General features: G+C 39.9%; 1 protein-coding gene across 2 annotated transcripts in view; it reads right to left on the bottom strand.

Annotated features, from left to right (window-relative positions):
- The window catches only part of TUBGCP3 (tubulin gamma complex component 3), a 133,054-nt gene that overhangs the window by 74,179 nt on the left and 44,702 nt on the right, over positions 1-14,173 (bottom strand). For both annotated transcript variants that reach the window (XM_075918510.1, XM_075918547.1), the window contains 2 exons: positions 9,730-9,902; positions 6,594-6,712 (listed from right to left, as the gene is read on the bottom strand). In XM_075918510.1, coding sequence (XP_075774625.1) covers positions 6,594-6,712; positions 9,730-9,902 — 292 coding nt within the window. The remainder of the gene's footprint in view (positions 1-6,593; positions 6,713-9,729; positions 9,903-14,173) is intronic.

Raw genomic sequence — 14,173 nt, 5'->3', positions numbered from 1 at the left:
TAAGGAGATTCATATGGAAACAAATCTACACTGTTTACATCTGGCATAGTTGGGCCTGTTAGCAATAAAAAGTATGGAAATATGATACAGCGTGAGTGTAGATGAACTTTCCAACCATCCCCTCATACTGCTTCTAAATATCCATGCAGATCTCCATAACCCGGAGACTGCAATCCACAGAACTTAAGTGTTGGAGACTAGGCACAACCCCATGTCTGAAATTCCTCCAGTAGTAGCAGCATATCAGGAATTACAATACCGATTGAACCTCTCTAGTCTGGCACTCTCTAGTCCGGCAACATCAATAGTCTGGAATGATTTTAGTTAGCCAGATATTTATCAAACATGAGGGTGGCCAAGTTTCCTGAAGTCCCATAAAGTTTGTTACAGCCACCAGTCCTGGCTTTCAATATTCTGTGCTGTTATTTAGCTCTAATTTACCACTAATTGTCTTCTAAAAGCCCAGTAAGCAACGGAAGCATTGGTAATACCACTAGACACTATTAACCTCCTATGGTTTGGGAAATCCTCTGGTTAGCACCAGTTAGGTCTTGAGGGTGCCAGGCTAGAGAGGTTCAACCTGTATCATCAAGCTGTTTAATGACCCATTGTATTGATTCAATGCCTTCGAACCGGACACACCTTGTGAGTGAGTCAGTCAACATTTGCCAAACAAAATACTAGAAATACAAGAGTAACTCCTCTCTAGATGCACCATTTAATAAATGAATAATGTTTCAGAGCACTTAGGGCCTCAAACGCTAAATTCAAGCTATACAAGAGAATGGTAGAATAGCTTACTGGAAAGCATATGATTAGCAGTAAAAGCTGCAGAGATGTCAGAAATAAGCACTCCTGCTTCTTCCCAAAACTTCCCTGCATAGACATTAAAACAGCAAAAGCTGTGAAAAACTATTCAGTCAAATACAGTGGTACCAAGCTCATTTGGGAGAGTCCATTCACTTGTAAAGCAACAGCATAGCGACTGCTCCATGATCTTAATAGCATGTTGCTTTCCTAGAGCTGGTATGATCTGGTACTGGTATGATATGATGAGGCAGTAGTCATAAAGACAACAAGAAGGATCTCAAACAGAGGTTATTTGTAGGTGACTAGTTTATTTTCTCATGTACTTTTTCCATAGTGTGTCAATTCTGGATACATTCAAGGGTTTGTTTTTTTCAAATGCTGCACACTACTCAAGCAACTCATTGCCTGGAGAGTAAGTGACTTTTGTCTCCAACATTTCAGTGATATTTCTTGTGATGCTGGACTATCTGCAGACTGTTTTTGAAATGCCACTGTACCCTCTCAGTGGAAAATATTCTTTCCATTAACAGACCCTATGTTGATGTCTATTTTATCATCTTCATGGATGAGATTTTGAATCTGTTAAATAGAATGGACTCTGCAACTGAGACACACTTTCTCTGAATGTCTTTGGAACTGCAGGCTGAATTTTATGCCTCAACCAACCAACTAAAAAGACATACTCCTGCTCCAGCTGAGGCACAAAAGCAAACAATCCTCTGAAAACTACTGACTTTGGATAATATACTGCGACTTTCATTTTGGCTATTTCAGACACAACTACCTATTCATGTAAAAAAGTGTTGGTCAGGCTCCCTCGCCAGAAGACCATCCAAAAATCATCTTGATGACTTGTGTTCCTGTTTCAGATTATTACCCACTGGACTAAAGTCAGCTAATGGTTATTGAGATGCATAGAATAATGGTAGAATTGTCTTGTCCATGCTATGTATGGCATGAGGTTTCAGAAGTTGCATTTTTCTAATCTTGCCTGTACTTTGCTACTGAAATAGCTTGCAGTATCTACATCTAAGGGAAAAAGCACTTTATATCTTTGTAGCAGCTTGGAAAGGAGATGTATTTTAGCAGCTACTTGAAGAAAGAGACTGTGATCTTATGAACAACATGATGGCACAATTGTAACCCACACACCTCCTGGGTGTGCTGTATTGTCCTCTGCTGTGGCACTTAGACCATGTACAGAGATAAAGAATGAGTGTGCAATACAGCCTTAGCTGAGAGACAGCTGGCTTTTAGCTCAAGCTATAGAGGCTCATGCACTAAGTTCCAGGGGTCCCAGGTTCTGTTCCACCTGTCAGCACTACACAATGTCATAAGGCAACTAGTTTTGCAGTATAACTAGAAGGTTTTGCTTTAAAATTAATTTTACTCTAGTAGGGAGAAAGACATGTTAAGTAATACTCTACATCCTTAGCAATGAAGCCTTACATTTATGTTCCATGAAATGCCATCATCTCTGAAGTGATGTCTTCCTTAGTTTGGATGCTCTCTCAAATATTTCTATTTTATGGTTTGGGTTTGTTTGTTTGGTTTTTTTGGTTGTCTATATTGTGTGCAATGTTAGCCAACAATGCAACAGAAGCAAATGCTCTGGTGGCTATAGGAACAGATGAATATGATGCTCTCTAATCAGAGTCTGTTTTCTTTCCTGGGTTTAGTACAACTCTAACATATGCCAAATATGACTTGCTTGCGTATTTCTGAAAACATGCTTTGTGAAAGAGTATAGGGAACACATCATCTAAACTAGAAAACTAATCCAGTAGCTGCCAATACAATTCCTCTCTCCTGGCTTCTGCTGTCAGCACCAAGAATTCTGTCAAGCACTGATGGAGTATGACAAACATAACTATTCCAAAGTTTATGGACAGTCTTTTTCTCTTTGAAAGTTTTAAGAGCCTTGTATCTTCCATTTCTTCATATACTGTAACAACCTTGTAGAAGTAAAATTCCCAAAGGATACTGTTAGCACTACCACCTCTTTTCATTTTGTGCATGTATACAGCTATTGGCTAAATTAGATAAACTAATTTTCTATGTTACCAGTTTTGATGCTATTTGTTTGGCTAACACTTTGACGAAGTCCAATTGTATATTGCATCTCTAACATTAAATACTGATCTGTTAATAAGTGTCATTGAATTAAAAACCTAATTTCCAAAATACTTCAAAGGCTAGCACTACATGCACAAGAAATTACAAATTAAAGCGCTCTCTCAGGCAGAGTAGATGCTACATTGTAAATACAAAGGTATACAAATGGAGGAGCATTACATGGGGGCTGTGTCTAGACTGGCCAGTTTTTCCAGAAAATCAGCCGCTTTTCCGGAAAAACTTGCCAGCTGTCTACACTGGCCGCTTGAATTTCTGCAAGAAAACTGACGATCTCATGTAAGATTGTCAGTGTTCTTGCAGAAATACTATGCTGCTCCCGTTTGGGCAAAAGTCGTTTTGCGCAAAAGGGCCAGTGTAGACAGCTCACATTTGTTTTGCGCAAAAAAGCCACGATCGCGAAAATGGCGATCGGGGCTTTTTTGCGGAAAAGTGCATCTAGATTGGCACGGACGCTTTTCCACAAAAAGTGCTTTGGCGGAAAAGCGTCCATGCCAATCTAGATGCTGTTCCGAAAATGCTTTTCTGTTAAAAGCATTTCCGGAAAATCATGCCAGTCTAGATGTAGCCTATAGGAATTCACATACATTTACATCTAACCATTATGCAGTACAAACTATGGGTACACAATCTACTGGAAGACTGATCTATTCAGCAAATTTCAACTGAAAATATTGTATTATATATAATATTATAAAACTATTATCACTTGGCTAGATATTTTGACAATTAAGCATATGTAATGGGAAAACAATTAAGTATATTTCATACCTTACCTAAAGTGTGTATATATAATAAGCTTTCAAAAGATATATGATATGGGCATGTATATGAAAGGTGGATGCATTACACTCCAAAATATGACCTTTTTTAGTCCTGTCATGATGCTTAGCTGTAATTGTTACTGTAGCTTGCAACAACCACATTGCCTTCTCTCCAACCAACATTTCTACAGCTTAGATCACACACTTTGCTCATTCCTCTCAATATATCTCCCTCACACTCCACTTTGAATTCCTCCATTAGCTCTGACACAGACACCCAGTGGTAGCAACAGGCTAAACGTTCACTGTTCTTTATAAGTAACAGTCTCAGATCAGTCATATTCACTACACATAATACAGAAAAAACTTTCATGCTATTTATCCAAGAAGGATATCATGCAAGGTCTCCACTTAATTTACTGATATTCAATCACTGTGAGATGTGTAAATGGTGTTACAGAGGTCTTTTTCCCTCTTTCTGGGTTCCAGGATTCCACTTAGTGGCATGCTATGGAACTCTTCCTCCCCCACCCATGAATTTCTCCCACCCCTGGATTTACTGTCCACACCTTGTCTGAGCAGGGGTTTTTGCTGAACCTCCCTCACAGGGAAGGGAGAAGGAAGTCTGTCTCCAGAAGCCCTCCGGGCCTGGTGGTAACAAGCCATACACCTAGTTCAGTTTCTCCCTTCTGGTTGATTCTCTTCTCTTCCCCCTCCCTAAAGTTCCAGGGGCTGAAGGGCTGTTTGCATTACTGGCAGGGTTTTCCCTGGCTCTTTACTTTGTGCCTGTCAGGCCTCCCTCCTGTCATTTGTGTCTGCACCATCCAGCTCTCTAATAGCATGCCTGCCCCCACCGTTTCCTAGAGTAGTGTTTCTCAACCTAAGGTACGAGTACCCTGGGGTACTCGAGAGAAGTCTGGGGGGGAGGGGGAGGAGACATCAACATAACTGAAATTTGGAGAAAACTGAATTTAAGTTTTACAGCACTTACAATTTTTATACTTTTTACACCCAAAAATTTCTTTTCCCACCCAGCTACCATTAAGTTGTTTAAACAAATGTGTTGCAATGGTAGAAAAAAATGGTGTGTCTGAAAACTGTAGGTACTGGGGGCACTTTTTTTTTTAAAAAAAGGGGTACTTTATTAAAAAAAAGATTGAGAAACACAGTCCTAGAGCATGCACCTAGATAACTGGAGGGGAGGCTTTTAACAGGTTCTCGCAGGCCCCTGATTGGCCCCAGATGTCCTAATTAACTTGGAGTAACCCATTAATTACCAGGGGAAAAGGGACCTGCTTATCCTAGGGCTAATTTACCTGCCTTCTACCACTCTCTTGTTACTCCTGCTCCTGACACTTGCCCCTCCTGCGGCACGGAGACCCTAGTGCTTGCTTATCTTGGGTGTGCCAGGTTACTGGCCCTCTTTCAGCTCCTCCAGAACCTCTAAGAGAAGTTCTGGCTGTACTTCTCCCCCCACTTGTTCATTTATGCACACTCTATCCGTGGCCCTACAAAGTTGTGGGACCTCCTTCCTTGTCAACCTCCTCCTAGCTATGGCCTAGATAGCCATTTATAAAATCCGGGAGCTGAGGTTAGCCAAGGGAAAAGCCTGAAACTGTCTTTTTCCATTCCTCTATATATACATGAATCCAGGCAGAGTGCCTCTTGGCAGTGTCCGCTGGTTTTCTTGATGCTTTTCAAGAACAGTGAGCACTGTCTGGGGCTATCTGCTTGGTGTCCTCTTCTGGTTCCATTGTTTTATTCCTTTGACCTTCACATCTACCACTGTTCCTTTTTATTCATCCCCCATAATTATTTGGCTTCTTGGGTTTAATGGATCCTCTCCATAGGATGGCCAGCCTGCCTGCCTCCCGGATCCCAATAGGACCACTCTCCTGTAGCCATGTGACCTGATCCTGTCACAGTGGTTAATATTTAAGAAATTATTATTATATCCTTTGTTGTGGAATCAAAATGAGTCGCTAGGGAACCATGAGTCTCAGTGCTGGCTCATTCAAGTGAAAAGAAGTGGTCATCACTCTCTGGCTAGCCATTTATGTAAAGTGCTTCTCAATCATACACTGTTGCAACAGCCCAGAATAGTTAATGGAAAACCATGAAAAATTATAAAATGTCAAAACCAGCTGAAAGTAAAAAGGACTTAACAGATCAATCTCCCTGTGTGTATAAAAAAAGATAACAGGACTGATTATCAGGCTGGATATCATAAGGGAATGCTTGAAGAGAACTCAAGGACTTGTATGCACTTTTTGTTAACCTGCAAGGTAATGACAGGGCTAGCAAAGCCCCGAGGAGAGAGTTTCTATAGGTGAAAGAACAGTGATGCTACAGAGCTAACACACCCCTCTTAGACAAGGCTCCCACTTCTTAAAGGATACCATACAAACTGTTGTAAGTTCCTCTTTATCCATCATATAAAAAAATTGCTTGTACTTACCTTCATGGCCCTTCCCAGATCTGCACCTTCCCAATTATCTACTCCACCTTTTAAACACACCTAACATTCAACAATATTAGCTTTGTGCACCTTGATGTATACCTTCTGGGATCATCTCCCTCCTTTATTCTACATTGCCCCTGTATGCATAAAATGCCTGCTCTGAACTAGTTAGTAAAGCCACTCTCTTCATTGTTCTTTTTGCAGGCATTACCCAAGCAGTAGCCTTGAAGATGGCTCGACCAACTGATAGTAGGTAAGTTTAGGGTTGCTGAATACCGCTGATAAGTTGAAGTTTTTGTTTTTTTTTAAATAAGTTGTACATAAAATGTATATAAATACTGTACATTCCGATGGTATCCCTCTCCCCCAAGCTTTTCTCCCTATTCAGATTCCATGCATATCATGTAATAGCTACTATACAGTACCTTTCCTTCTACTTTATAGCAGTTTTCAGAGTTGCACATTTTGATGTTTTTGCCATCTATTCCCTGGAAGACGTACAAAATGTCTCTTACAAGGTTGGCTTCAGTTATTTCAACAGAGCCTAAAAAAAGAACATTGGTTAAGACTGTAAAAATGTGTAAAGATACTTAGATCACTCTGTTTTAAAAAGTTACATAGAAGCTGAATTGAAAAACAAAAGGCTTCCTTTGCATTTATTTTAAGTTCTTCATGATGAAGTTGTCCTGAGGAGGCACAAAGAAAACCAAATGCCCTGTACCTGAAAACATACCAAATCAGTTTAGCCATTAGATGTGTGCACTCTAAACTTAGCACAACATTCCAGAGACTAGAAAGAGAACAGACAGACTTTTAGGTCCATTCCATTCTGATCTTACCATCAGCGCAAGTAGCCTTAAAGAATTTCCTCATCCTTTCCTGACTGTACAATTAAACTTGTTTGTTGTTCCAAAGTTAATGTTTCAATAGTATCTTTTGCAGCCAATACAGCTCATCCAAGAAGGTGATCTGCTTATTAAAATATTTCTTGTGAATTCAGAATATTTCTCATTTAAAAATTACTCCACTGTTGGGTGCTAGGAGTTCAAACATTTTTACCTGTACAGCCTTTAAATCCCAGGCAAGGTAAATGCAGAGAAAAATGTAAGTTATGCTACTATAGAAAGATCCAGCTCTTGATTCAATAGAGCTTAAAGTGCGAGCACATCCAATTTATCCTCTAGTTTACGACACTGATTGAAGTCTAGTTTGCTTTTGTGCCTCAGGCTAGTTATCAATTTACAGAAAGTAATTCAGGATAGTGAGCAGCTTTTCTTCATGTGCCGGGTCTTACAATATCCTGTACTTTTATTACTCTATTTGAGGCTAAGAACAGATCTATGTTCTCAGTACCACCTACAGATTGTGTCTTAATAGGATGCTGTCTCTTCTGAAATTGGCAGAAGTGTCCTCATTTGGAAATCCTAACCGCAAAGAGTTCCTTTACTTTTTCCCTCAACTTTTTTAACAAGACATACATGTGCTAGGTTGAGAGTCAGGAAGTCAGCTGAGTCATCTCAGAAGAAAACCTACTAAAGCCAAAAGACTAGCTTCATATCAACATACAGAACCAGTGCTAGAAGGCTTAAAGTATAGCAAGATTTTCTGAAAACTGCCTCAGACAAATAATGCTACTCTATGTTACACTTTAAAACACTCCCATTAATCAAGAGGATATAAATTCTCAAACAGCTGAAAAGTGTTACCTGACCAAATTTCATTTCACAACAGAGAAAAGAAAGTTATCCTAAGTCACTGTAGCTACAGAGTCATACAAACCCTTTTTTCCTTTCTCCCTTCAGAAAGTCAGAAGTCTGGAGGAAGGAGAGAGGAACTGAGGACATATGACAATGTGGGGATCCTTTTATAACTTCAGTTTAAAAGGAGATGCACTCTTACATTTAGCAAATCAACTGTTAGACAACTCTAGAACAGGTTCATGACTCCTCAACTGCACTTTTCCAAAGGCAATATTAGAAAATGCTAATTAACAGTAAATCAGTTTACTTACAGAGCTCTAACTATTTGTATGTTTTATTAATGTCAATAGCTGCTTGGTCTTATATTTGGAATGTGATTCTAATCCAAAAAGAGTGACACTTTATCTGTACTTAATATAATCTGTTTCTTGTATGAATTAAACAGTCCTAACTGCTTGTAAACTGAAAAAATAGTTTACGACTTTTTAATCTTAGTATTGAAAAGCTAACATAACAATGAAGACTGGGCTAAATTATACATTTCATCTTGTGCAATCACACTATTGTTATGCAATTTCTAATTGCAAGGCCATGTTCTGTCCTCAGTTACAAATGTACTCTCCATTTGGTCTACATATATTTTTTATAGCAATAATGCACATAACTGGAAGAACTCAGCTTGATTTTCTAATCCACGATAAATATAGCAGGGCTGGCAGCTATGAGATCTTTTATTTGCTAATTGATCACATTAATTCAGCTAGCAGTTGGGCAGGAAGGAAGGGAATGGCATTGAGAGGCACCATATTTTTTTTCCATTAACTTTTCAGAGTTGATCATGAATAACGGGAAAGGTTTCTGAATACAAGCAGGTAGAAAGTAAACTTTCCTTAACAGTTGCACTATAGTTTAATTAGTTCAAGTGGCCAAATTTTTCTCTCAATTACTGTAAATCCAGGTGTGCTCCTTAATTTGGACCGAAAAGCCTTTTAACAGCAATGTGACCAACAAGAGAAATTATCCCATTGTATTTTAAAAATGATTGCACTATTTAATAATATCACTGTAAAAAAGTACCAGGGAGGTAGTTAAAATACTACTTCAAGGACTTGATACTCCAATAAAAAACAAACAGTTACACATTTCACTTGTAAATGGGAATATAATTAGCTCCATGCATTTCTGCGGGTTCCTCCTTGTTAACCAACAGTTGCAGGGAAAATGGGTATCAGAGACACTGCAGTTTTTTAAAAACATATTCATTCAGAATCCATCTTTTTCTGCTACTTGATCCTGCTATCCGCAGCAGCAAATTAGTTCTATGCTACTTGCAATATCAAAGGAAAAATTAATTTTGAATGGGGAGAAAATGTATTCAAGCCATATTTTCCCCAGAATAAACTAGGGATGTAAAACTTCAATTATTCGGCTAATCAAACAGTTGATGCAATTTGCATCAGGGCTGTTGCTATACTTCAAAGGCAAAAGTGCCACATGGAGCCCAGGGTCAATAGGGGAGTCCAGCTTTCGAAACGCCACATGCAGCCTGGGCCACCTGGGGACTCCCAGTGCCACCTCCTCTTTCCAGCCCCCCTTGCATCAAGGAGTGGGAGGACGATTTGTCAACTAGTTATTCACATCTCTAGTAGAAACAGAGGGATACAGAAAAGTTAAAGACCAAATACACTGCTCTTTTGTATATGCACAGTCTTCCTACCTTTAAATTTATCTTGTGGGAAAGTTCCTGACCTATTGAAACACGCAATGGAACAGAAGCTATTCCCAGGAAGAGAATAGTCACAACAAAATGAGCAACAAGTTGTAAGGGGAAAAAATCTTTAGCAAAAAGCATCTTGCTCACCACTTGTATCCCCTTCTCGTCTTGATCTCGGCACATTACGAGAAACAGTGTTTGGAAGGCCTTTTGAGGTAGAGCTTTGTAATGAAGGCTGGCCTGCAGTTAGAGTCCATGCAAGACGTGAACCCAGCTGTTGACGAAGGCAATCTCCCACTCCTGGAGCTTGATAGGATTGTCTAAAAAAGACAGGAAGACAATGTTTGAAGAGCTGGGAATAACTATAGGTCATTTACTGGAATTAATTTATGAAACCCACCACTTTTTTTTTCTTTTAAAATTTATAATTATGGAAAGTGTTGGCGGAGGGGAGATTGGGGGGGCTTTTTAAAAAAACAACATATTATTGGTTTTCAAAAGCAATACAAAGCACATCACAAAAAACAAGTCATAAAAATATATATCCTCACGAACAAATCTAATACTCAAAGACAGGAACATTCTGAGCTGTATATCAGCTGCGAACTAAATAAGTGTCTTATTCACTCAGGTGTAAAAAAAAAAGTTACTAACCTGCCCTGTCATTGTTGTTCTTTAAGATGTATTGCATACATCCATTTAATATCATGTGCGCATGTGCCTCATGCACCAGTCATATTTTTCCCTTAGCATTCCCCAGCAGGTCACCATATGCACCCTCTGCTACTATGCAATGCTAGAAGAGAACAGAGCCATTCCCTGACTCTCCTCAGGAACGTCTTACTAGACATACTACAGAGGGGAAGGAGATGCATCATAGAATGGACACATGCAACAAGTGTCAAAGAATGTCAATTACAGAAGTGGTTAGTATCATTTTTTTCTTCAAGTAATTGCACATATTTGTTCCACTTCTGATGGCTCCAAAGTCGTTCAACGTGAAGGGGATTTCTGAATCTACCTGAACAAGTACAGAAGGACTACTTATGTGAATATAGCATCACTTCTGGAAAGCCCAAATATAGCATCATGAGTTTGAAAGTATATACTTATGACCAGGTTGCAGCTCCACAAATGTCTGCCATAGGTACTTGATCTAGACAAGTCTTTAAGAATCTAATTAACATTAGATTTGAAAATACCAAGTGGCGAGCAAAGCATAACAAAGAAGTCTATCTGCAGAAACCCAAGAAAATGTGGATCTCTTCAAAACCCAAAGCTAGCTTCTGCTCATAATCTTGTAGAAAATTCTGCTTGCAGATCTGCTATGACATTATGTATGCCTGGCTGAAACACTATCGAAACATCTATTCACTACGCTACATAGCAGTTCCATTCCCTCACTGATTCCTCGCAGAATAATGAGGATTTTGCTCCTTCTGGACAGTTTATAAAGAATATGGCAGCATGGACATGAAACACTACTCTGGCAAACTGGTCCTGAATGAGAAGTAGGAAATGAAGGCAGATATAAGAATGGCCATACTGGGTCAGACCAAAGGTCCATCTAGTCCAATATTTCGTCTTCCGACAGTGGCCAATGCCACATGCCCCAGAGTGAGTGAACAGAACAGGTAATAATCCAGTGATCCCTCTCCTGTCACCCATTTCCAGCCTTTGACAAACAGAAGCTAGGGACACCATTCCTACCCATCCTGGCTAATAAGTATTGCTAGATCTAACCTCCAGGAATTTATCTAGTTTTGTTTAGAACCCTGTTAAAGTCCTGGTCTTCACAACATCCTCTGGCAAGAAGTTCCACAGGTTGACTGTGCGATGTGTGAAGAAAAAACTTCCTTTAGTTTGTTTTAAACCTGCTACCTACTAATTTCAGTTGAGACCCTTGGTTCTTATGTTATGGGATCATTACATATTGTTCAAAAGTATTTGCCTTGAGCTGTATGATCCTGTAGATTAGTGTCCCAATCTAGAAATGAAGTGAATGCGAGAAGAGGATTTTCTGAGGATCCTCCTGTGATTAATTGGATCACAGGGGTCCCCCTTGGGATTGTCACCCAGTGTGCTGGTCATGCTACTGAGACTGCCAACCAGCCCTCTGGATTGCCCCAACATCTTGTCCAGTTGGGCCATAGCTCTGGCATTCCCCAGCAAAGACACAGTTGGCGTAAGAGCCTCCCAGCAAAGCAACACAGACACCGAACCAGCTCAGCTCTGGGAGGGCTCAGCTATAAGGCAGTCAACAGCACCTGGAAACACAGTCCCCGCCCAAAAGGACCAAACCCCCAAATAAATCAGTGTACTTCTGTATAAAAGTTTTACAGAGAGAAAGCTTGTAAGTTTGCCCTCTTTAGCAATGAAAGAGAGATGTACAGTGGTTGCTCCCTCCCCCTGCCCCGTAACAATTATTTAGACTGGGACTGATACACAAAAGTGTTTTTATTAAGTATAAAATGTAGCGTTTAAGTGACTGAAAGTGAAAACAGATCAAAGTAAATTACAAAAGCCAAATAAACAAAACACGCCAGCTAATCCTAATACACTAACAGAAATTGTTACAAGCTACATTTCTCGCCCTTGCTTTTAATCTCAGGCCAGAGTTGATGAAGGAAAAAGGAGCCCAGTCTCAAAAAAGGGGCAAAAGAATGGATGTCCCCCTCCCCAAAAGCAAACAGTGCAAGAAAAAGCAAATTTGCAAAATAAAATTTTAAAAAAAGGGCAGCAGAATGACTGCATCATCTAGATATCAGAGCATCCAGTTGCAAACAAAAGGCAGTTGAGGTTAAACAGGCGTGATATAGGTCTTTTCCTTCATGTGTTCTTGTACAGAAACACAAGGAGTATACACTATAGCATTACAGGTACTGATCTATATGAACCCAGCCTACCATACAATCACTCTTTTACTACATGCAGAATTGTATATCTGCTCTTCAAGGAGCTGATACAGAAAGTTCCAGAGGGACACAGTGGGTCTCAGAAAGGACCAAATTTCTATGCCCTGACAGGGCCAAAGTTTTCCGAAGGTAAGACATTCCCTCATAACTCATGCTAGATTGCTGAGACCTGGAAGTAGGAATCCAGGTTCTCTTACTACACTATCTTGAATTTTGAAGCTTCCTCATCTCTAGCCTGCCATTTCCCAGATCCCTATCCAAACAAGAAGTTAAGAATCTTTTTTCTGCTTCTCAATTCCTGCATTAAGTTGACATTTTCACCCTCAAAAGATCTGCACACTTTCAACAGCTCTGCCTAAATCAATGTTCATTTTCTTACCATTCTCCAAATTGCTCCCCATGCTCTGCCAATGTATGGCAGATCACCACTCGTCTTTGGATTTTCTTCCCTTCTACCTCCTGGGTCTGGAATTTTTCTTAACACACAGAGCACACATTCCCCTCTTTAGCTCAGATTTCTTCCCTACAGATCACATCTGCTGTGAAACCCACTAAATAAAACTCATTAAATAAAAAACTTAAATTAAGCTAGTCTTTAGATATTTAAAAAGGCTGTTCTCCAAGTTAAACTCACCTTCCAACTTGCCTAATAAATTCTGTACAACTTCTGAATTAAGTTCCTTGGAGCAGGAATTGTTGCCTTCTTAAGTACTGCACAGCACTTAAGCACGTAAGCAGATAATGCTTAATAAAACCAATCAAATGCCCATCACCACTTTGCACGGTCCAATTGAATCTAATCGAGTTACATGAAGCATAAATGAGCTTTAAGTTTGGCCCCAGCATGGTTTCAAAGATGAATTCTCTGCTTTTCAAACTAATACCGTACATCAAGCTCCTTCTCTGTGTAAAATTGTATGACATTTTTTGAAGGAAAACTTTTGCAAATCCAGGTACTAATGTAATTGTAACTACAGTACAGGCAGTCCCCGACTTATGTCGGATCTGCAGTTATGAACGGGGCTTTTCTCATCCCGGAGGATGCGGGTGGCGGGACCGCCCCGACGCGCCACGGTCCCGCCGCCCGCGTCCCCCGGGGCGAGAAAAGCTGCTCCGCGTCTCCCTCATCTGCTGGGGGGGCCCCAGCAGACCAGGGAGACGCGGAGCAAAGCCGCGGAGGATGTGGGCGGCGGGACAGCCCAGACGCAGTTCCGATTTACATACAAATTCAACTTAAGAACAAACCTACAGTCCCTATCTTGTACGTAACCCGGGGACTGCCTGTAAATGATAAATCTTTAAGAAGAGTACTATTTTAATAGTCTAACAAAGAAACTATGATGACCACGCATTCGGAGGCATGTCCTAACAAAACGCTGTGCTTATGCAACTACCTTATGGCCTAAAACTGTTCAGCTTTGGTAGCCAACTTTTGCAGCATATATATTCTTATTTAATAATACCTGAATTTAAATCTATTTGGACATGCATCTTAGCCCACAAGCAGTTGTCTGATAGATTAGATTTACCAGAAAAAGAAATCCAGCTGGATGCTTAATCTGAAATCAAGTATTAATTAACAAACACATGAACCTAATTTTAAATATTTTAAATGGACCACCTCCATTACTCATGCCAATTATAGAAGTGATGTGCATAAAAGCGTCATAATGGAA

The sequence above is a fragment of the Pelodiscus sinensis genome, chromosome 1 (genome assembly GCF_049634645.1).
Source record: "Pelodiscus sinensis isolate JC-2024 chromosome 1, ASM4963464v1, whole genome shotgun sequence".
Classification (NCBI taxonomy): domain Eukaryota; kingdom Metazoa; phylum Chordata; order Testudines; family Trionychidae; genus Pelodiscus; species Pelodiscus sinensis.
This window is presented reverse-complemented; position numbering and strand designations above follow the sequence as displayed.